This window comes from Asterias amurensis, chromosome 21 (assembly GCF_032118995.1).
Source record: "Asterias amurensis chromosome 21, ASM3211899v1".
Classification (NCBI taxonomy): Eukaryota; Metazoa; Echinodermata; class Asteroidea; order Forcipulatida; family Asteriidae; genus Asterias; species Asterias amurensis.
In genome coordinates, this window is record NC_092668.1 from 5,341,838 (window position 1) to 5,367,508 (window position 25,671).

A 25,671-nucleotide genomic window follows, 5' to 3' on the forward strand; every position below is an offset into this window, starting at 1 on the left:
GTAAGATGCTATGTAAAAAAGGAGTAGGTCTCATACTTTTAAAAAAGCCCCATGGACATATCTTGCGGGAAAATACTGACTGTTTCATCGCATAGAGCGCCAATGAGTGACGGATATAGGTGCTATATAACACTAGCACTGCAGCAAAAATTAACATAGTGTCACCACAATCACCAACTGATGGAATGAATTGGCCTACTTTAAAGAGACGCACTCAACCTCTAAAAGCAAACAATAGCACCTGTTAAGAAACAATTCGGGCATGACACAAGTGGTTCAATAAAACAGCAGTAGAGCACGCGTGCATAACATAGACAATGGGTACACACGCTGCGTGGTTTCTCCATAATTTAACAAATGAACGTTAATGAAGTATGGTTGGGTGAATTTTCTTTAAAAATAATGGGTCAATAGTTTTGTTTTTGAAATTCTTAGTAGTAATTTGTAACCATGTGATAAAAATTTACTTCATGCAAAACAAGTAAAACATTTTTGTCTCTCTTGTTTGTATTCTTCTCTATTTATTCGTGTTTTTGTATGTAAAAGAAAACAAATTGGGGCCAAAGGAATTTGCCATGCAGAGACAATACAGTTTTGTTGTATGGTTTTGATTCTTATTGTATAATTTGAGCAATGATACAATGAAGCACTATGGTTTGTAAACGTAAAGGTATAGACTCTATACATAATGTTAATAAAATGCAGCAGCTTTGGAATGCATTTTTACAAACATTTCAATTCAAAATAGCTTACTGCGGTTATGAACAAACAACCTTGTTATCCCCCAAATTTTGAATATTCAAATCAATTCAATTCAATAACTTAATAAGTACAATTATTCCTATGGATTATTCTTCCTGCCTGGACACAATTTACTAAGTCTCACAATCGCTAGAACTTTTTGAAATATAATGTTCTCTGGTTAGATATTTGTTTATTATCTACTTTAAAGGATTTGGGTACCTTTTCAAAATGTCCATAGATTTACATTAAACTTACAGGGTTTGAAGATAATGATAGTGCAAAGCTTCCCTTCAAAAATTACTTACTGATGTGCTGTAGTTTTTGAGAAATGAGTAAAACAGTGTCATGAAAATACGTTTGTACATTCTTTAAAAAAAATTCGTCTCATGAGACGAAAACTATTTTCATGACATTGTTTTACTCATTACCCAAAAACTGCAGCACCTCAGTACGTAATATTTTCAGGAAAGCTTTTTACTATCATTATCTTCAAACTGTGTAAGTTTAGTGTAAATCTGTGGGCATTGTGTTTGTTGTCCTACAAAAAGTACATACACCCATTAATACATGATTAGAACAAAATGTGACGCAAAGAAATCCGCCATTGAAAACACCCTCATGTGGTTAAAATTAACGGTAACGCTAGGCAGTATATAACTTGTGACGTTACTTTTTTCTTTAATTATTTTGCACAATTTTCTGGGTGAAGTAAAGGAAAAAGAGTTTCTCAAATCATCCCAACAAATCATTATATTCAAGATGTTTGCTTTGATGAAGAAAAACTGCTTGAGTAAAAAGCTTCTAAACCTTTGGGGAGCAATCGATAGAAATTGTGGAACGCAACTGATAGTTCGGAAGGTTTAAATGTAAGGTGATAGATTGGTGTTCGTCAAAGTATTGCTATTTATTGGCAACATTGAAAAGGAACTAGGTACATTCATAAATACCTCAGACAGTTTCGCTTTTCCTATTGGTGGAGAGTGCGTCACGTGGGGGTGTTTAAACAATTGATAATGATGAGCTGGACTCTGTTACTGGTGATGCAGGTGCTGTCGGTAAGTTAGCCGTGCTGTGTGTGAATGGAAAACGACAACGTCTTGCACCAAGACTAAACGCACACGAACGAATACGGAACCTGTCGAAAATAGGTGTCTCAGTCATAACAGTACAACGGACGTACAGAATTCAACGTCGGAAACGGATAAGTTTTACACAGTTTCTTACTTAAGGCCGTGTCCGAAACGGCGACTTCGGTTACAGCTACGGCTAGATCGCGCGCGTCTGCCTATTCTTCAACACTGGTAGACGCGCTGATCTAGACGTAGCTGTAGCCGAAGTCGTCGTTTCGGACACGGCCTAATCACGCCTGTGCGGCACCATATGTAGCCCGAGCCCTAAATGTAGCCCGGACCTAAATGTAGCTACATTATGGTGCCGCACACACGCCTTTTAACCAAAAGAAAGGCATTGATGAATGGGAATAAAAGAGTAGTGACTCGTTCTTAAAGGTACACGTTGCCTTGGATCGGTCGAGTTGGTCTTATGACTAGCGTTTGTGACCGTTTGTTACAAATGTATACGATGAAAAGGATATTTAAGGTAGGAAAATGACCCACACAAGTATCACTCGGAATATCCCGCCAGAACTCTCTAAAAGATATATTAGTCCAAAGAACACTAGTCCTATATAATTATATGAGACATGACTTTGATGTAAGTTTGTCAAACTCATGTCTCATAATGACTAATTAGTGTTGTTTTGACTAATATATAATTGGAGTAAAAGGCCAGGCAATGTTCATGCTTTGCAATAGAAAACAAATGAATTTGGGCCAAGAAGATGCAAGTAGCATAATGTGGGGTTTTAAGGTTCCTGATTTTGTTTATAGTGTTCTTTTCCATGGTTGAAAAACAATCTAATCGAATCTCAGACACAACTATCAGAATTCAAACCGTGTTGTCGTTAAGGGATATCCAATTAGGCTTGTTGGTTTTTGAACACCATGACAAAGTTTCACCCTTGCGGCTATCATCTTTGCTTTATTTCCTTCATCTTCTAAGTTTTGTTACAAATATTGTTGATTAACCAACATCAATATGTATCTTTCCTAATTGGCGTTCCATCGTTCCCATTTGAACAGTGATCTCCATTCAACGCGATACGTAAAGCCAAGCTAATCTAAGTGCACTTGGAAACAAATTTATTTAATCAGATTTTGACTGCTTCTATTGTTTGTCCACACGCGAGTGTGGTAGTTCGAATTGATTAGTTGACATATCCTATTTTATCTTTACCTCGGGGGACCTCTTAGAATAACGGGTCGAATCGCGTTGGGTAATTTCACTTGGGAGATAGTTTGTGGTTGCTTGTCCTCACTCTGACCATCTCTGACACTGATAATTCAAAATCCTGAAGGGTTTGTTTTGTTATTCAATCCAGAACTATTCGAACAAAACCCCAGTCCATATATAACACATTGATGTTTATGAAACCTATTCCCCTCTTCGCAACAAAAAGTATCAGTGATAATATTATTTTAAAATACAAAACCAAAGGCACAAAACATTGTGTACACAGCAGGCGTAGGCTCGATACATGCCAATTTTCAAGGGACACCTCCTCCTCAAAAAAAAATATCATCTTTATCTTGAAAACACGTTTCAGGTCGTCAATAATAATCCATGTTATGATAAGAACACTGAAAGAGTCTATCGGGTATTGTGCTGAGGTCAGTGGTAAGATGAAGGTATTGGTTACTTGTCAGTATGTGGTTCACCTTTTTAAGAACGTGCATGCCTCAGGTAACATCATCTGTTTGTCTTATTGTAGTTTATATCATGGAGCAGTTTATATACAGGGTGTCTCAAAAAAAGGGTAATCCTACTTTAAAGGGTTTTCATGGCCAGACTATGTTTACCAGCAGAAAGCATGGCATCATTTTAAAGCTGAAAGAACCGTTTGTGACAACCCGAGGTTTACACTGTCTGATAGCCAAAATGACATGGGTTCAAAAGTGAACCAACTGCTTTTTTGCACCACAACTTCAAGACAATGGTGCTCGCTGATGCATGACCCTTGAATGTAACCAAATGTATCATTGGAAAGCACAAGGTTTCAGCTTTAAGATGATGCCATGCTTTCTGCTGGTAAACATATAGTCTGGCCATAAAAACTCTTTAAAGTAGGATTACCCTTTTTTTTTTAGACACCCTGTATAATGTGGTTTGGGGTAACATCATGTGTGTATCTATTTGCCAGGGAGTTTGTACTTGGAGAACTGGCTTGCTTCCACTAAAGCGCTCTCCTGACAATGACTTTAGAGCAAGATAGTCAAAACGTTGAGACCAATCCAAGAACTGACTCCGCGGTAGTACAGTTAAAGGAACATGTTGCCTTGGATCGGTCGAGTTGGTCTTTGAAAGGTGTTTGAAACCGTTTTTTATAAAATGCAGATGGTTGGAAAGATATTTTAAAAGTTGAACACAATGATCCACACAAATGTGCCTCTAAATTGCGGGGTTTTCCTTTTACTTTTGCGAACTAACACGGTCGGCCATTTATGGGAGTCAACAAATTGACTCCCATAAATGGCCGACCGTGTTAGTCTACGAGGTTAAAGGAAAACCACGTAATTTCGAGTGATATTTGTGTGGATAATTATTATTCTACTTTTAAAATATCTCTCTAATCATTATATGCATTTTACAACAAACGGTTACAGACGCTTTTCAAAGACCAACTCGACCGATCCAAGGCAATGTGTTCCTTTAATTGATCCTATAAGCTAAAGTAGTAGTCCCATCCAATTTTGTTAAACCTTCCGCAGGACAGTTCTTTTTCGGAACTGAGAAGTCTCCCGAACATCCGACCTCCGCATTGGGAGAAGAAAGACACTCAGTTATCTTAGAACAAATTCTACCTGGCAAGTAGATACACAAATGGCATTACCGAACACCAAATACATATCGATACCTCACCATGCAATTACTCATATCCTGTTTATTGTGGTTTGTTACCAAAGCGCAATAATAATGCATAGTGATCGCCATTGCAATGTCCTTTAATTACCAATTTCGTACATTGGTCTGTTGGTCAACTAATTAACAAATTTGATGTGTACCTTGTCGAAGGAAAACTGTATTACATTCCTGCAAAAGAGTTTCTTTTATCCGAAATCTGTCGCACACATGCCTTGCTTTATGGTGTGCCATTACGCACGGGATTGCTTTTAGCACAGAACAATTAGCTGACTATTGTCCTTTCAGGCTATACAACTAGTCTTGAATTTCTTTGTTAGTTTCCAAGGTTGACTCTGCAGGTCTTGATTGAACTCAGTCTAAATGAAAACAACTGTTCTTTGCACAAGATGCGCTGAAATTAACGTCCATCGGTGTTCTTCTTGCTTTGTAAATTCAAAAGGTATGACGTCATACGTTGAGTCCTGGATTTATAGTAGACAAGTTACCAGTCGAACGGCAGAATGATTATTGCGGCAGATCAAACTCATGTTACGTTCATTTTCATTTTTAGCCGAAAACAAAACAAAACAGGCATATAGATAATTGCATAATGAACAAAATAGCCAATCAAAACAAAATCAAATACATTTAAGGCACCGGACACTCTTGGTAACTACTTTAATAAGTTTTACTTGCGGTTATGAGCAATGGAGAGCTGTTTGTGGTATAACACATTGTGAGAAACGGCTCCCTCTGAAGTAACGTAGTTTTTTTTAAGAGATAATTTCTGACTCAAATATTAAAATGCATCAGGCCTTAAGTGCTAGGCATCTAAAAGCATCCACTTTGTGCGACCTGTCGGTGTTTTTTTCTTTAATTTTTCTCCGCAACTTCGATGACTAATTGAATCCATATTGCCCCAGATTTGTTGGGATACACCAACTGTGAATACTGGTTTTGACAATTACCTTTATCCCGTTCTTAGCGACAGTGTCGTCTGTTAACTTTGCTTTGTGTTCGCCGACTTGATCTATGTCTAAGCCGAAATATCTAAGATTAAACACGTCGCCGTTATAAGACACGAAACTATTGGCCTACATTCTTTCAGCAATCTCAACTTTGACCTATTGGTTGTTCGTAGGCAGCATGCATGGGTGTGCATAATTATGGGATCGATTTCTTGCACCAGCTCCTAGTTCGGGATTAGTATTCATTTTGATAGGTGTGAGCAACTAAGGAAATGTAATACTTGACTTCATGTCTTGAATAAATTAAACTGTTCTGTGATGAGTGGATGCTATTTTCCTGAAACATTCAGAATAGTATGAGTAGCCAAGAAAAATAGAATGTCCGATAATCTTGAATTTAAACGAATGTTTATTAAAAAAAAAATTAAAAAAAGCAGGACATAATGTAAGGATGGGGACGGTTTGACTTAATTTATCTAGGCGACCAGAAATTATCTAAAAGGTTCCATGGCTATTTAGAGCATTTCATATATTGCTATCGCAAGTTTGTCCCTCCTAAATATAAAATAAAACACTTGAAATCATGGCATGAATAAATCAAGATTGTCACTGACGACTGGTTGCAACTTCCCTGAAACTCTCAAAATTCATGAGACGCCAAGAACATTCTGAAGGAGGTCGCAAAATCTTGAATTTAAGTTTGCATAAAAGGAAATAACAGATTTCTGTTTGGAAAAAAAACAAATCGAGTTTGGTGTAAAATACAGCTTAAAGTATTCGGTGATCGGGACTATTTTACGAAAATATTGTTGAAGACCACAACGTCCTATTTAAAGGGTTCGGGTATTTGTGTACGCCATAGAACACATTGTCCACGGGTTTAAATTAAACTTCGTTCACGGTTTGAAAATAATGGCGATAGAAGCTTACCTTAAAATATAACTTAATGAGGTGCTGTAGTTTTTTTTGAAATTTGTGAGACAATATCACGAATAAAGTTGTATCAGGAGAAGCACACTATGTTAGTAATTACAACGTATTAACGCGACTCTCCTGAAAACATTGTTCCGTGGTTTCCAATGGGAGACTTTTGAACGCTAGGTGGCGGCAGACTTACCAGGTAAATGTCCATTGTTTACGTAGTTCTGAGCATGCGCACATTACCGAGAACAATAGATTTTACCTGGTAAGTCTGCCTCCACCAAGCGTCCCCAAAGTATCCCATTATGTGTCAAAAGAATTAAGACCCGATGATAATAAGCTGCTTAATTTCCAAGAGAAGAAACCTTAATGACCCTATGATGCCATATGGGCCCAACCACAGGTTAGGATTTGAGCTCCTCCCTAATGAAACTCAAACTTCTACAGCTGGTAATTTTGCTACATACATCTCCATTCACAGTGAGTGGGCCGGGATTCGTGCCATGGCCAGAAATTTGATACATTGGAGTTATCGAAACCCTTTGAAGGTTCCACAACTCTTTAGATATATTTACATATTGCTACCGCAATATTTTTCCTCCTCAAGTTTGTCTATTCACTGGAAATTCAATGCCTTTACCAGTCTTCAAGATGTATACAAAATGTTCCCTTTTTTCAAGACGCGTGTTTAATCATGACTTTTAAGGAAGGGAAAATATTGGAAAATTTAGCAAGGCATTATATCTACGGGCAATTAGGACACACTAGTGACTGAAAGAGTAAGTATCATATTGCGCTTGCCGCTAGATTAAATGTCAGGTCCCATTCACTGCTCGACGCAACTGACTCACGTTGATAAGGTTGGGGGAGATTCTTCTAAATTTGATGTCTTGATGGCGGGGGTCGTGGGTAGGGGAGGGGAATCGCTGACGGCTGTGTGGGAACGAGGTATGTAGAATGCGGTTAGAGAATCATCGTTGCTTCCTGAGAGAGGTAGACTTACGAAAGTGGATCTGTACAAATATAGACCACTTTGTGAATCTGGGTATTCATTATTACATCTTAATTATGGATGTGATATTGTTCAATTATGTGTTCTCTATGAGTGCCTTATTTTTCTCGCCGACTATTCAAAAGAGATGTGTATTTATATTATATGTTTAATAAAACATTTTTTTTCTCTCTGTCCTGTTTTTTTAAATGGTGCCTGTTAATGGCGGTTATCCGCTGTTGGATATCGAATAAATCAACAAAATAAACAACATTTTCAAAATCGGTAATCCGTTGCCGAATAAATAACGAAATATGAAATCGAAAAGTTTTCTAAGATGGCAATTCCCTTTTGAAAAAAGGGGGGGTCTACTAGGGTATTAATTGCACCATATTCTCATCAAGAAATCACTATTTAACTAGCCAAACATTAATTTTGTTGTCAATCTACATTAATTATAGACATCCAAGGTATCAGGTTTCCATTTCACTATTTTGCTCAGATTGACCCCCAAACCCTCAGCCTGTGCCATCAGTTTATCTTCAGTCTAAACTCTCTAAGATGGCAGTTCCCTTGTGGCTTATACAAAATTCTCAAAAAGGGGTGTAGGTTAAAGTCACCTGGAAATATAATTTTTTTTCTTTCAAACATAAGAGTATATGCTTACGAACAATAAAACAATTTTGTTAGTAATTGTTTGTCACGATTTATATGTTTAAAAAATATATATATAAAGTTGTTTGGGGGGCTGACTCCGCCTACCCCTTTTGTGACGTCAATCGAGGCAGACTTTGCCTGCAATGCGTATAGTAAACACACGTGCAGAGTACATGTACGTCCAAGTCGTGAGTTGGTACATTTCAAAAAGTGTTTTTCTGCATTCAGCAGCAATACACCTGGTCGGCATTGCCTGCATTACAGGTAAAGTCTGCCTCGATTGACGTCACGAACAGCGCCCTCTCGGGTCGGGGTCTACTCTTAAATTTGTAAATAACATAAGAACTGACTTGTTTAAACCTTGGTTACCTGTTTATTCACATTCCACTCATCAAAACACATATATTAGTGACAAAAGCTTTATTTTGAAAAAATACCACTTCCAGGTGACTTTAAAGGGTTTAAAATTGCGCAAATGCACATTTGGACGTCACATTTTTGTTAGCTAAACGTTCTGAAACCTCTATTAATTCAGAGATAATGCTGCACATTCAAGGTATCAGGTTTCCTTTTAATATTTTGCTCAGATTGACCCAAAACCCTTCGCCGTGCCATCAGTTTATCTTCAATCTAAACTCTCTAAGATGACAGTTCCCTTGCGAATTAAAAAATCACTCCGTAAATATCATAACACGCCTTGTGATGGATTCATGATTTTGATCACACGCCCGTCTCAAGTCGTTGTTTTAACAGTTTTTTTTTTCTTTGGTAAAAACAAGTGTTGACTGAATAAATATAGACGCTTTCATTGCGATATAGGGGCAGGGTAACGCGTCATCGGATCCTTATAAATGTGCATTTCATATTTTTTTAAAGACCCGGAATGAAGGGGTCGAACAAAGTCCATTTACGTTTTTTTTTCTTTCTTTTTTTCAGAGGATTGGATTATTATTTGTAAATTTGAAAAAGATTCACACTCATTTTACTTGTTTAATGCACCGTCGCAGACACTGACAAATTGTGTAAATAGGCTGCAGCTAAACAAACAAAGCGAATGTTTGTCCACGTTTATTTTACACCCATATGTTTTTAAGTCAAATGTGTTTTAATTGTGAAGGACATGTTCTCAATCATTATGAGACATTAATGTCGAAAGGTATTAGATGAGACACGAATACATACTCATCAATACAATTAAAGTAGCACACATTGTTGCAAATATATTGTGTGTTTTTCCTTTTCCATTTTCCCCTGGAATGTGTCTTTTCCGAAGTTTGTAGTTTGAGTAGATAATTATAACTGCTTATATCGTTTTTTACATTTTTTATTTGTTTAAACAGGACCATGGTATAAAAAGGCTATACTTGGCTGAATTATGTAATCCTCTATAACTAATACAAATTAACTAATAAAACATTATTAAAACAAATCGGGATTTTTCAAGAATTTAACTTTATCACAAAAGTTCAAATAGGCTAAAATAAACCCGGACTGCTGGAAACAGGTCTGTCTCCCATAACAAAAAGACAACGCAAATCTTGCGCGTATTCGAACTTCCGGAATAACCTTTAAAGGAACACGTTGCCTTGGATCGGACGAGTTGGTCAAAACAAAAGCGTTTGTAACCGTTTTTTATAAAATGCATATGGTTGGAAAGATGTTATAAAAGTAGAATACAATGATCCACACAAGTTTGCCTCGAAATTGCGTGGTTTTCCTTCTACTGTGCGAACTAACATGGTCGGCCATTTATGGGAGTCAAAATTTTGACCCCCATAAATGGCCGACGTGTTAGTCGACGAGGTAAAAGGAAAACCATGCAATTTCGAGGCATGTTTGTGTGGATCATTGTATTCTACTTTTACAACATCTTTCTACCCATATGCTTTTTATAAAAAACGGTTACAAACGCTTTTCAAAGACCAACTCGACCGATCCAAGGCAACGTGTTCCTTTAAAAAGGCAATGGATGGTTAAGGCAAAATTATTGAGCAAAACAAATAATTATAAGCCGCCTGTGCAAGATTCATGAGAAAAGAGTAACAAAACTCTCACGTGTCTGTGTTGTCAACAAAAACGTCAAACCCACCCACGTTAAAAGTGAGGTGATGAGAAGAGAAGAGTTTCGGAGAATAATTGATTCCCAGGTGGGGGCGGGCACATCAGACGAAATAAATGTTTTTACTACCGTCACCATTTTTATAAGAAAAAAGTAAGCTTTCAGAGAGAAATTGCACCCCTAACAATCTGGGTCAATGCATGGCCTACATAATACGTAGTTTAAGGGCGCTATACAAATTATATTTTTTGTGAAAGTAAAAACATTTAGCCAAGAAATTTGAGAAAGTAAACAAATATAAATATATATTTTATTAGAGACTAATAACAATAAATACAAGCATACATACATAAAACAGAAACAGACCCTTAGATAACTTGACAACAATTGAAATTGCTGCCCAGCAGCTGACGTTGGTATTTTCATTAATCCTGTATGATTTTCGCCGAATTCACGCCTTATTTGTTAACGGGGTTTTAAATTTGAATTATTGTCATCTTTTTTTTCGATTTTAATTCTGACGGATTGTTTTAATTATCTGAACAATTTTTATTTTTTTTTATTTTTTTTTTTTTTTTGGGGGGGGGTGTTCTTGTTCAAGAGGTTTGTTTATCAAATAGAGTTTTGGAACTAAGGTTTTGTTTCATAGAAAGATATAGTCTTAGTTTCGAGTTGTGTTCTCGTTTTTGAAATGCGCGAGACTTCCACTGTGTGTTAAAGTGTGTTTTGATAGCCGATAATTGTTCCAGCACAATAGATTGTCACACATAACGACGTGTCGTTGGTTAAATAAACCATAACGTGTAGCCATGATGGAGTAAAGATAAATATATTTAGCATAATCAAACTGATGGATGATTCCTCAACAGCCAAGGCATTTAATAAAACGAGAACCAACGAAACAGTACACAAATCAATGCTGCATGAAACGCGAGCCAGCCTATTAACGGATGCCTAGAGCAGTGGTTCAATGTCCCCCGTATATAAGACACGATTATTAGCAAACGACGATGCTCTTTCCACGCTCACAAATCGATACCGGATAGGTCCTCCGTAAAAGAAAAAAAATAAGGAAACCCTAAACCTGGCAAAAGTGCTATTGACGTCTGCTTCCTAAAAGAAAAAATGATATTCGTCATGATGAGGATACCCAAGCACTTTAGGTTTGTCTTGCTCTGGATGTCTTAAGTTGTACCTGGGGATATTGTTTCTGAGACGGTTGTGTGGGAGGACTTGTTATACACGACGCCAAAACCGTGCAGTCACCGTTATGTGTATTTATATTGATATGATTTTAATGGACCAAAACGCCGGGCAGCAATCTGTAACGTTTCCGGCATCAGTAAATTGTTCTCTCTCTTTTTTTTTTTTTTCACCGTAAGAATGTATGAATCTTAAATGTGGATGTTTTCCTTTTTGTGAATGTCAGTTGCAATTTATAAAAGGACACCGAATGTACTGGATCTCCATTAAACAAAGTTAATGGGTTTTCTAAAGGCAATGGATACTCTTATTGCGCTCAAAATAATTGATAGCATAAGTGTGAAACATTGTGGGAAATGGCTCCCTCTTCAGTAACATAGTTTCGAGAAAGAAGTAAGTTTCCACTGAAATATTTGAATTTGATTTCGATACCTCAGATTTAGATTTTGAGGTCCCGAAATCAAGCGTCTGAAGGCCGCACACAACTTCATGTAACAAGGGTGTTACGACCATTTCGGTTCAAATTTTCACAGATTTGTTATTTTGTGCAAATGTTGATATACTGGTAGTGAGAAGACTGGTCTTTGACAATAACCAACGGTTGTCCAGTTCCTTTTATGATGGACACCTTGAAAGTCAGTGTTCTCAATGAAAGGTTCCCCAGGGTAATTAGGAAATGATTAAATATCAAAATATCACGCACTCGCAATGGAAAAACAAAAAACATGTTGTTTTAAACCATATTTTAACGCTAGACCAACACAATTGTACCCTTTAACTAATATAAATGATGCATATACAATTTTTTGTATTTTTTGTATGATGCATGTAAATGCCGGATACCCGCTGTTGGTTATCGAATAAATCAATAAATAATAAATGTCAAATTAATAATTTCATAATTAATATACTGAAAGACCTTAGACTTCGATCAGTGTTTCCTTCATAGTCTGTATTTGAACTTCATGCATATTTGCGAGTGTTGGCGATTTGTTGGTCGTGTACAGCATACAGTAAGAAAAAACTATGAATATTATTTGGTTTCCTTTTAAAATTATCTGGTTTTGTAACAGTACAATTCAATGTTTTTAAAACAGTATTAAATGGATCTACAACACACTAGAGTAAAAAAAAATACAATTCAACTCGGTTTGCAAAAATGTCATTATTATTCTGGTCGTAGACTCTCCCCTTCTTTCTCATTCACATTCATTATAAAAAGGTAACCTCGGTCCTTCCTTCCTGTTTCCGTACTCAAATATAGTCGCATTACAATACGTTAATCAGTGTTTCGTTTTCCCTTCTACAGATCAACATACAATATCTCCCCGATCTCTGCACAGTCTCGTGGGATTCTGCGTGGCGTCTTTGAGATACCGTAGCGAGGATGTTTTTTCGAGATCGTTCTCACGACAAGGGGCTCCCCAACGACTGGTTTCATAGAGGAGCTTAATACGGGATCGATCTACAAACCAATGGTCACTTCCTTCTCACGGACGTTGCATCCAATGAAACGTAGTTATTGCCCCCAATTGGCGTAAGAGGCGGTCACCTACCATTTTCATTAATTAACAAAAGAGGCAGGATCTATCAATGCTCGTTCTGCTTCTAGTGAACAATATCTCTTAACCATTGGGGTCAGAGGAATTTAATCGCGTGACGTGTTTGTATTGGCTATATCGAATCCCAGTCAACGGATAGAATATCAGTTGGTCTTCTGGAGCAGTGAAGGTCTCTGAGGCAGAGTGGTCTTAACATTTCCTCCTTTTGGAATTCAGGAAATTAACCGGAGACTCGGACTACGCGAGGGGTGCACGCTAACACAAAAACAACCCGCGCATTAAGCACACATACCACACCACAAGCAGTTAACGGACTCTCTTATATACGGAGCAGCCACACAGTGAAACAACCAGAAAGGGATTTAGTATTACCATCGCCATGTCGGGATCAACAATATCCAACTTTTCTGAAACTAATAACTCCAGTGATTCCTCCGATTATGACTACCCAACGTATGAGTATTACGAGGAACCCGTCTGGATACAGGCGATTTTCATCTTCCTCTACGGAACCGTGAGCGTAATAGGTATCTTCGGAAATGGTATCGTATGTTACATTGTCCTCGGGCATCCTCGGATGCGTACGGTTACCAACTACTTCATTGTCAACTTAGCCATCGGGGATCTCCTAATGGCGGCAATGTGCGTCAATTTCACAGTCTATGCGACTCTATACAACCAATGGCCGTTTGGCGAACTTATGTGTAAGCTGGTATCCTTTTCACAGACCATCTCGGTGTCTGTTAGTATTTACACGCTAGTGGCTATAGGGGTGGATCGTTACTTTGCAATTATTCACCCTTTGAGACCCCGCATGGGGTCTAAAGAGACCCTGTTCGTGATCGGGGTGATCTGGGTCATATCCATCGCCCTTGCTCTGCCCGCCGCTCTCTTCACCACCTTAGAATCTCAGGGAGGAAGCACGTTTTGTACGGACGGTGCATGGGAAGACTCGCTGGTGTACTCTCTAATATGTATGGTCTTACAGTATTTCCTTCCATTGGCCGTGCTCATGGGGGCGTACATAAGAATCGGAAAAAGAATCTGGGGCCGGAGGACACCGGGAGAAGTGGAGGCGGAAAGAGATAAGAAAATGAGCGAATCTAAAGCAAGGGTGAGTAAAAAAAAATCCATCCCCACCCAAATGAATGAAAAGGTTAACGAATTCAATCCTTTAAAACAGGTTCGAAGGAATTGGGTTAGAAGTTAGATGACCCCGGGCGTGAGTTCCATTAACACCTTCGTTATACTTCTCTAAAAGTAAAAGTTAGTCTCGCTTAAAAGTAAAACCATAATACATCCTTCCGTTCAGTTGTTAGTTTCGAGCACCGGTGGCTTTGAGTATAGCCATGCTCAGGTGACTGAACTCGTCTTTAACTCGTACTGAAGAGTGTGCTTTAAGTAGAATGCATTTCCCCCTTCTTCCTGATTACACTGCGTTCTCAGCCACCTGTTAGGCTATTTTAAGTCCAGGCAATTATGGTATGCACTCATCAATGGGTTCACTTAAATTTACGCATTGAGGAAGCTCAAATTAGTAAATACGACAAAAGAGACATCCCGGTCAAATATGCCCTTCTTGATAACATGAAAGCCACTTGTCATCAGCCCGAAAAAAACAACACCCAACTTTGTTCTGTCTCTCGTATAAAAAAAAAGTTGTCTGTTTATCCAGAGAAAGAGAGACGAGATTGAAGGGATTTGAGTTTCAACCACCACATACATCTATGTATTGATTTCACCACGTGTGAGTGATGTTGATTTAAATGATGTGCGAGGCCCTTGACGTTTCCCAAAGAGAATGTTAAACCCCTTCATAAGGCGGAGTGGTCCGTGTACAGTCTGCAGTTACCCCATCCAAGTTTATACAGGTGCATATCTAAAAAGTATTTCCTGAGGGTCTTTGTTACTAGACTCCATCGTCTTAATGGACATGGATCAAGGAGTGAAGAGACGGCTAGTTACGATCCGTCTACGTCTTGAGTCGCTCTGGTTGGCCATCCCCCATGGGGTGGAGGGGAGAGGGGGGAGGTAGGGCATATATTGAAATGCAATATTTTAATCCCGTGCCAACCCATCTTTTTATCGGTCGGTTTAAAGGTAGCATACATTTTCTGGTTTGCCGTTTATACACATATAGTGAGACTGACGTGGCCAAAGTGCATACTGTTTAATAACTCGTCACATTCTCCAAATGCTTCAAGGTACCTTTGTTGGTGCGTCTTCATTTGAAACATTGTCTGTTGGCTCGAGTAGGCATATTTTTGTCATGTGTATCATATAAACTGGTACTCGAGTTGTACTCTTCCACTGTTATACTTCATGTACTAACATTCGTCCTATAATTCATATACTCATTCTTGTACTCGACTGTACTCTGTACTCATTATTGAACTCGACTGATCTGAATGCTGGTTCTTGTATTCGACTAGTCTGAGTGTTTGTTCCTGTGCTAAACTGGTGTGAGTACTCAAGCTTGTACTCGACTGATATTAGTACTCGCTCGTGTACTCGACTGGTCTGAGTACTCATTATTGTACTCGACTGATCTGAATGCTGGTTCTTGTACTGGACTAGTCTGAGTGTTTGTTCCTGTGCTAAACTGGTGTGAGTACTCAAGCTTGTACTCGACTGATATTAGTACTCGCTCGTGTACTCGACTGGTCTGAGTACTCATTCTTGTACTCGACTGATCTGAATGCTGGTTCTTGTACTCGACTAGTCTGAGCGTCTGTTCCTGTGCTAAACTGGTGTGAGTACTCAAGCTTGTTCTCGACTGGTATGAGTACTCGCTCGTGTACTCGACTGGTCCGAGTACTCATTCCTGTACTCGACTGATCTGAGTGCTGCTTCTTGTACTCAACTAGTCTGAGTGTTTGCTCCTGTGCTAAACTGACGTGAGTACTCAAGCTTGTACTCGACTGGTATGAGTAATCGCTCTTGTACTCGACTGGTCTGAGTACTCATTCTTGTACTCGACTGATCTGAGTGCTGCTTCTTGTACTCGATCAGTCTGAGTGTTTGTTCCTGTACCAAACTGGTGTGAGTAAGCTTGGCATGAGTACTCGCTCGTGTAATCAAATGTCGTGACTCATGCTTGTACTCAACTGGTATGAGTACCCTATCGTGTACTCGACTGTTGTGAGTACCACTTTCTGTACTCGACTGTTGTGAGTGCCCATTATTGAACTCGACATGTCTGAGTGATTTTTTCTTGTACCCGAACGATCTGAGTTCCATTTGTTTACTCGACTTATCTAAGTACTCGTTCTTGTACTCGACTAATCTGAGTTTTCATTATTGTACTATACTGATCTGAGTTCCTGTTCTCGTAATAGTCTTGGTCCTCGTTCTTTTACTCGAATGATCTGAGTAATCATTATTGTGCTCTACTAGTGTGAGTAATTATGTTTGTACTCTTCTGGTCTGTGTTCTCATTACTGTACTCGACTGATCTGAGTTTGTTTTTTCTTCTGATTACTCGTTCTTGTACTGAACTTGTCTGGGTAATCATTCTTGTACTCGACTGGTCTGAGTGATTGTTGTTGTACTTAAGTGGTCCAAGTAGTTGTTCTTGTACTCAACTGGTCTAAGAAGGTTTTTGTACTCGACTAGTCAGGGTACTCGTTCTTGTACTCGACTTGTCTGATCAATTGTACTTGACCGTTCTGATCTCATTCTTGCACCCTACTGTTCTGAGTGATTGTTTCTGTACTCGACTTGTCTGACTGGTTTTGTACTAGACTGTTCTGTCTACGCATTTTCAGACTCAATGCTCATACTAAATTAATTCTTGTAATCCGTCTCTTACTTGTACTACTTTTTCGCGACTATGCCTATTTTTGTACTTAAACATATACTCTTGTGGCTGTTAATCTGAGTTGACTATTCTTTTCAAAATGAATCCACTTTTGATGCACGTTTGAACAGCCGTAATAATTGTATTGAATGTTTGTTTTGTCCGATTCTATTCCAGCTGGTGAAAATGTTTGCGACCATAGTGTTGCTTTTTGCTCTTTGCTATATGCCAATCCAGATATACACCATTATGCAGGACAGCAACCGTAGTATACTCTCTTTCTATTACATTAAGGTATGTATTAAAGGATTTGGGTACTTTTTTCAAAATGTCCAAAGATTTACATTAAAATTACAGGGTTTGAAGATAATGATAGTGAATTAGCGTCCCTTCAAATATTACTTACTGAGGTGCAGTAGTTTTTGAGAAATGAGTAAAAAAATGTCATGAAAATGCGTGTGTAAATGATTATAATAATGTCGTCTCATATGAGACGACAATTATTTTTATGACATTGTTTTACTAATTTCCCCAAAACTACAGCACCTCAGCACGTAATATTTTCAGGGAAGCTTTCTACTATCATTATCTTCAAACTGTGTAAGTTTAGTGTAAATCTGTGGACATTGTGTTTTTTGTCCTACAAAAGTTACATAGACCCTTTAAGGACTTCTCATTATTCGGACCCAGAAAAAAATGGATTATTCTCGGTCACCGTCCAAAACAAGAGGGAGTGTAAGTTAAAGGGTTTGGGTACTTTCTTGTGCGACATGAAGCACATTTTGCTCACACATTTATATTAAACTAACACGGTTTTAAAGATATTGAAAGTAGGAAGCTTCCCTTAAAAAATGTCATTTGCCGAAGTGTTGTTGTTTTTGAGAAATTAGTAAAACAATTTGACGAAAATAGTTTGAGCATAATTTCTATACAAAGTAGTCCAGGAGAACTGAGCATGAACCGTGACATTGAGTACAACTAACATGTTTTTTGCTGAAATGAGTCCTTCAGGGGGTCCCTATTAAGAATCTGATGCAAGCCCAGCTGGCAGGATTGAGCATTTTTTGTTGTTGCAAAAATCACTTTTCCCATATGTTTGTATACAAACGCTCATCAATGTGTTTTTATTATGATAACGACAGAACTCTTCACATGTTTTCTCAACAAGGAATACTTTGAGGTGTGCATTAAAAACATATGGGAAAAGTGATTTTTTGCAATAAAAAAATATGCTCAACCCTGCCAGCTGGGCATGCATTGGAATTGCATACTAGACACCTTGAAGAACATATTTCTGCAAAAAAATCTTAGTTGTACTCAATGTCACGCTTTACCTAAATTTTGGGGTTTGGCCCCTGGACTAAAGGGGAGATACAAAGGATTATCGCGACTCTTCTGAAAACATTGCCCTGTGATTTTCCTTTTTTTTTTTTCCCCCCAAATATTTGCCAATATTAATGAAACTGAAACTTTCGCAGGTAAATATTAGCACATAACTCTTCATTTACGATGAGTGTGAATTAATGCCATGCCAAAGGAATAGCATTGCAGAAATCATGAGTCCAATGTAAATTCAGTCTACCACTGTGTAAACTAATCGAAATTCCGCAACCTCTCATGTGAAGTTCACGTCTAGGTACCATACCTCGTAAATACCAAACTAATCAAAGTTCCACCACCTCTCATATGTTGAGTTGACGTCCAGGTACCAAACCTTGTCAATAGATCGATTGTACTAACAATTATTTGACGTCGGGATGCCGTACCATGTACACTGATCGATGCAGGTGAGCTGTGTGCTAGAATGCAATGCTCCAAGGGTCGGATCGTATTTTTGTACGACATTTTTTATCGCAAGTAGGTCTACCATAGTCTAATTATGAATCACACGCATCTCCATATAAATACATTAAAGACAGTGGACACTATTGGTAATTACTCACAATAATTATCGGCATAAAAACTCACTTGGTAACGAGTAATGGGGAGAGGTTGATGGTATTAAACATTGTGAGAACCGGCTCCCTCTGAAGTAATGTAGTTTTCGGGAAAGAAGTAATTTTCCACAAATTCGATTTCGAGACCTCAAGTTTAGAATTTGAGGTCTCGAAATAAAGCATCTGAAAGCTTCGCGTGACAAGGGTGTTTCCTCTGTTATAGTTATCTCGCAACTCCGACGACCAATCGAGCTCAAATTTTCACAGGTTTGTTATTTAATGCACATGTTTAGATACACCAAGTGAGAAGACTGAATTTTGACAATTACCAATAGTGTCCATTGTCTTTAAACCTAAAATCTATGCAATATTGCGTGAAAAGCTTTCAAAATCGAAGCTAATGTACATGCTACTGTTATCATTGGGATGTGGTATTTCAAGGCACTGCGGCCGATTTCACGAAATGCTAGGATTATTCCTATCTCGAGTTAGGACGAGTAACCCGTCCTAGCTTAGGATGGGTTCAATGTGTCTCACTTCATCAGATAGGGAAGCTAACTCGTCCTTAGTCCTAAGAATGATCCTAACTTAGGATGAGTTTGGTGAAACCGACGGCTGGACACCGTAGTTTTTTACAGTGCAACTGTGATACGCTTCTGCTCACTTTCAGCGTAATTTTATTTCTCTATTGGCATTTTTAGATAGTGTACCTTTGTTGCCTTCTGAGTGCTATGAGTAACTGCGTGTACAACCCCTTCATTTACTGTTGGATGAACATCAAATTCCGGAACGGGTTCCGGTCCGTGTTCCGGTTCCTGCCGTGTGTCAACTACCAGGGGGACTGGAACGGCTTCACTGGGCTCCGGCGCGCAAACACGGCACAGACCCAGACGGAAACGATGTCCATGGGCTCCCGGAACGACCGGGGTAGATGGTGGACCCAGGACCAGGCAAAGATCGCTAAGAATGGAAGGGCATCAAATTCCGATGGAGAGACAAGAACATCTTTCATGTGATGTAATTTTATTCAAATATTTATTGAAAAAACAAAAAAAAAAAAGCCTTAGGGGACAAATTAAATTAGTTTTTGAATAGACCAATAATATATCCTTCTTCTTAAAAAAAAAGTGATCAAGTGAAACTTCTGTGCAATCCGTGTTCAACAATTTTATAAAAAGGGCAAAATACTTCTGTACAAAATTGTCACAAAAATGATGTTAATATTTTTAAAGTTGTCAATGAAGCGTGGCCCGCATTATGTGATTATTAAAAAGTGCCTGCTCTCTCGTGCAATCATCTCAAACAGTACAGTGAAAACATGAATAATGGTTATTTAAGGTCAAAGGTCGAAACAGTCAACCTCAACAAAACAATAGGAACAATTCATATGATTGATTTTGTTCATCAGTGCAACGATCGAGGACCAACTTTACTTCACAAAAAGCAAAACAACCCGGCTATTGTTGATTTCATTCAAATTAACCTGTCATGGCAAATTATTTTAAATATGATGGTGTTAAAAGCAAACAAGTCATGTGTTGAGCAACGATGGGTAGTCATTAGAAAGAAACACTTTGCAAAGCATTATGACACTACATGTGGTGTTAATTTTACACTTTCAGTTTTACAGTGGTACACCGTATAAGAAATATATTTAAAGGCACTGAATGCATTTTGTAGTTGTCAATTATTGGTGTTCTCACTTGGTGTATCCCAAGATATCTATAAAATAACGAATCTGTGAAATTTTTGACTCAATTCGTCATCGAAATTGCAAGAGAATAATGAAAAAAAACCTTGTTGCACACTTAATGTTGTGCTCGCAAATGCCTAAGAGGCTTCAGGCCTGAAATACTTTGATATAGTCGAGTGAGAAATAACTAAACCTCTTTCTCAAACACTACTTAATTTCAGATGGAGCCGTCTCTCACAATGTGTTATACTGCAAATAGCTCTCCATTGCTCATGACCAAGTGATTTTTTATGACAACAATTTTTTTACCAATACTACCAATAGTGTCCAGTGCATTTTAACAACCTACGTGATGAAATGCAAATTCGGCTGGTAGATAAACAGAGTATCGAAGGGAACAAGTGTGTACATTTTGCAAACTGATAAGGGAATTTATGTATATTTTATAATGAAAAGATTGTTTATCTTCCAAAGAGTCACTATTTAACGTATTGTTAATGTATTTACTGTTCATGTATGTAGCAATTATGACAAACTCATATTTACAACACGTGTGCCAGCTGTGTATTGTTCTTCGTATACCTCAGGACTGAACAGTAAAAAAACAATGTCCATATTCCACGTTTCCTCAGTTATTAATCCAAGCTAGACAAAAATATCGACCCTTTCCGGAAAATTTGTTTTCTGACCTACATCGGAGTCAATAGTGACCTAAATTGTTAACTAATGACCCGGAGACGACAAAGAAAAAAAATGGAACAAGTTGTGAGAATCGAGAATACCTGAAAGCTGGTCTAAAGTTCATTGTTAATAAATTATATTGTGTGTGTTATTTAACAATTATTCATTAATACTGTTTGCTTAGAGTTGTCTGCTTCTACATCGTTGCGTTGACCTAAACATTTAGTGTGGGAGAATAGACCTGTATCACAGTGTAGTCATCATTATTTTACTCCATTCTAACTCATTGGAACCAAACTGAGGCTGGACGAAAAAAAATAGTCTGGTACCATGCGCAATGAATGTTAGCATTCATTATTGTTATTGGAAACAAGGAACATGACGAAGATGGTGACAGCGCGATGGAGGTCTTTTTTGGATGGTTGGGTTGAACAACGATGGGGTTGTTTTTGAGGGAAAGTAATAATCATAAATAGAAAGATGCTCTGATGTGATAAAATGAGAGGATATTTCGTATAGTCGGAGATCAGTAACAAATGGTGTCAGTGTATTGTGATGTTGGTGTGAGATTGTTAGATGTTAAAGATGCTATGTAAATTTTTTGGCCCCAACATTAAAAAATAGCTTCGTTTGAGTGAATGGTATTTCAAAGAGTATCACCCGCTCTAACGAAGACAAGTTTAACTTTTACTTTTAATGGTCAGGAACCATGACAAAAATTTAAAACGTTTCTTATAAAACATATAAGAATTGGTCACGTGATTTATTGTCGGGATCCCGACAAAAACTAATTTTGAGCACTTTATTTCACTGCTACTAGTGGCGGACTTTTTCGAGCAATGGCTCAAATGAAAGTTTGTAACTTTCTCGACCCCCATCAAAATACCTATTGAATTTTAAATCCAAATTTTGGGGTCAAATCGGCAAAAAATCTGACATAGCATCTAGACTGTACTAGGAGTTTGGATTGGATGAAGAAAAAAAAAATGAAACCAAGGCCATGTCCGGATTGACGGCTACAACTCAAGACCTTTATCACGGTGCAGCCATCTTCAATTTCCCCATTGATAACAATGTAACCAAACCGAGGCTGGAAGAACAAACTAGTCTGGTTCATATTTGCGAAGTGATTGTTAGCATTCATTATTGTTATTCGATACAAGGAACATGACCAAGATGGAAGCAGCATGGTAAATGTATATAGGGCTTCACTAGATTTCTGCGTCATCATGCGTTGAGGTATCACTCTAAAAACTAAAGAGTTGGATCCAACACTTGCATGGGTTCGGTGAGTGACTACACTTTGAAAGTGTTGAATCCAGCATTTGATATGTTAAATCCAGCATTTTAAAGTATTCGGCAACAAAAGCTGATCCAACAATCAAGTGATTTTTTGAGAAATGATGAAATAACAACTAAATTGTTGAATTAACCCTTTTTGGCTACAACAACTTGAATTCTAGATTTAACAAAACAAAATGCTGGATTCAACACTTTCAAAGTGTAGTCACTCACCGAACTCATGCAAGTGTTGAATTCAACTCTTAGGTTTTAAAGGCAGTGGACACTATTGGTAATTACTCAAAATAATTATCATCATAAAACCTTTCTTGGTTACGTGTAATGGGGAGAGGTTGATAATATAAAACATTGTGAGAAACAGCTCCCTCTGAAGTGACGTAGTTTTCGAGAGAGAAGTAATTTTCTACGAATTTGATTTCCAGACCGCAAGTTTAAACTAGAGGTCTCGAAATCAAGCATCAGAAAGCACACAACTTCGTGTGACAAGGGTCTTTTTTCTTTCATAATTATCTCGCAACTTCTATGACCGATTGAGCTCAGATTTGTTATTTTATGCATATGTTGAGATACACCAAGTGAGAAGACTGGTCTTTGACATTTACCAATAGTGTCCAGTGTCTTTAAGAGTGTATGACGTCATTACTGAACACCCTTAGCAACCGCCGTAGCCGTAGCTGTATACGCCAATTCGGATACGGCTCATGAAAGAAAAGAGGATAATTGAAGACGAGAGGTATCGGATGAAGGGATGAAAGCTGAACAAGGACAAATCGAAGGGAAAAAACAGGGGAATCTTTAGGGATCAAGAATGAGAATTATTAGCAAGGTGAAAATGAAGGATGGGGAGAGACTGTGACGAAATCAGATGGGAGGAAAATAAGAGCCGGGATATAAGAGTGTCTTGGTTTTTGAGTGAGCGATGTGGAGAGTTAGGTGAGGATATCGGTCGATTGGATATCGGGAAGGGGAGAAGATGAAGAGTTGAGTTGAAGTTTAGAGTAGAGGTGAAGATGAAAAGGAGGTTGTTGAATCGATTTTTTTGAGAGAGGGACCGAGATGTTATACGAGAGAACAAATTGATATGAATGAGAGAGAAAAAGGGTTTCAAATCTATTTGGAAATGGTTGGGTATGAAATGGTGGAAGAATGATGTCTCAAGGTGAACATGATAACGCTCTAGGTGACAATTCCCAATTTAAACCTGCACAAAATGGGGATGTTCTGAAATTGTTACAGAGGGACAAAAATGTTGGTCTGTAAAAAGTGAGGTAGTATAAAATAAGTTGTCTGTGGTTATTCTGTTCCTTTATGGGAGATTATTGTAATTTCATATAATATTATATTGTTGACATCTTGCCTTGCCTTGCCCCCAACCTCTGTCAGATTTACACGAATGCCCAACGGTCTGCAGCCAGTAGAGCAGCCAGCTGTATTAACATTTCCGGATAGTTGACTCTTAATATTTTTTAAATGTTGATTAGTCCGTGTTTAAACTGTAAAACCGAAGCATTGTGTACACTATAAAGTGTTTTCTAAATGGAGACTCCGAGCCCAAGGCATGAGTCATAATGCCTGGGGGTTGTAAGTCATTTCGATCAGGCATGTCTTAGGTTAGAACTCAAAGACGGTTTTTTCTTATGTTCTTTTCTTCTTCTTAAAAACAATTGAAAGAGTACATAAAGGACATCAGGCAATTATGTTTTCGATCTCCTGGCCGCAGATCGGTATGTAGAGCGTAAAAGGCGTTTTAATTTGTTTGTTACCCAATTATACACCGATGTGTGTTAGCACTAAACACTCAGCCGTCGATTTCACAAAGAGTTAGGACTCGTCTTATCTCGAGTTAGGACGAGTAACTCGTCCTAACTTAGGATTAATCTTAAGGTTTGCATGCTACAGTGCAGGGTTGGGACTCGTCCTAAGTCCTAAGATTAGTCTTAAGTTTGGAAGAGTTTTGTGAAATCGACGGCAGTACTTTTCTGAACTCTGTGAGAGAAAGGCACATGCAGAGTACTCTGGTGGGATTCAAACCCACAATCTTTGCGATTCTAGAGCAGTGTCATACCAACTAGACCAACCACCGAGATTGCCTGGTAGCTAGAGGCAGTCCGAATCCTATTCCAAAACAAATATATATTAAAACAACAACTACTATACTTAACACAACGCTTTGCTCAGAGAACTGACTGAATTTCAGACTGCCCATTGTGATTAATTAATATCATTATAGGTAATCGATTCTTAAGTGCAAAGCACCTCTCCTTCATTGGCTTTTCATTTGTTTACAAAGCATTATCTCAAATATAGATTTTCATCTTGTTTAACGTGTTGTGCTCTTGGGCGAAGTATATTTCGGGGTAATAATGTAAGTTTTGGGGACGGGATGGAGTGGTGAATTTGATGTAAGATAATACCATTATTTTTTATAAATTATATAAAAATAATGTAGTTAAAATGTATTATGACATATTATAATTAAATCAGTCTTGTGGGAGACTGTTTTGTCGTTGTAATAAGATCTCAATTCGTCTTTCAAACTGATCGAAAATTCCATACAGCTATTTTAATGAATGTGCTGTTTTCTGTTTAATGTTTTTGAAAAAAAAATAATAATATTTCAGTTTACGAACATGATTTGAGTATTACCACGCGAATAAAATGCCAGGCTTTAAGGCAAGGTATACCTTTGGTTATTGGAGTCGTTCGTAGTTGTAATCCTGTTCAAAAGTATGTTGTACTCAACGCAAAACGGACATGTGAAAAATGCATTTTCAAAAAGTCGCGTTTTTAAGATGTCGTAAATATATATCTACGAAGGAAGGAAAATCCACAATAGAAATATACAATCATAGATTCAAACTTTTGGGCATATAAACTCATGTAAACTGTTACACAACTTCATTTACTTTGAAGTGTTTTTAAACAATCGCAGGCAGCTGGCTTCAAACCAAAAGTTTTGATAGCAATTATTCAGGATTGGTAACCAAAAGTATACCTTCCATTCATAAATACCCCAGACACTTTCGCTGTTCCTATTGGTGGAGAGCGTGGGCCTTTATCACACGGCTCGGGCCTTTATCACACGATAATGACCCTGCCGGTTTTAAACGGCCGTTTAAGAACTCGTCGCTACCCTTGTATTCCCAATATTTAAACGACCATGTCTGCATCGTTCAGATGCAAATGATCAACTT

The 25,671-nt window shown here is 38.0% G+C and overlaps 1 protein-coding gene across 1 annotated transcript in view; it reads left to right on the forward strand.

Annotated features, from left to right (window-relative positions):
• Positions 1 to 24,617, forward strand: part of LOC139953244 (RYamide receptor-like) — a 48,117-nt gene extending 23,500 nt beyond the window's left edge. The window contains exons 2-4 of the mRNA XM_071952713.1: positions 12,813 to 14,179; positions 17,042 to 17,158; positions 19,503 to 24,617. Coding sequence (XP_071808814.1) covers positions 13,445 to 14,179; positions 17,042 to 17,158; positions 19,503 to 19,817 — 1,167 coding nt within the window. The 5' untranslated portion in view covers positions 12,813 to 13,444 and the 3' untranslated portion in view covers positions 19,818 to 24,617. The remainder of the gene's footprint in view (positions 1 to 12,812; positions 14,180 to 17,041; positions 17,159 to 19,502) is intronic.
• Positions 24,618 to 25,671: the final 1,054 nt, after the last annotated feature.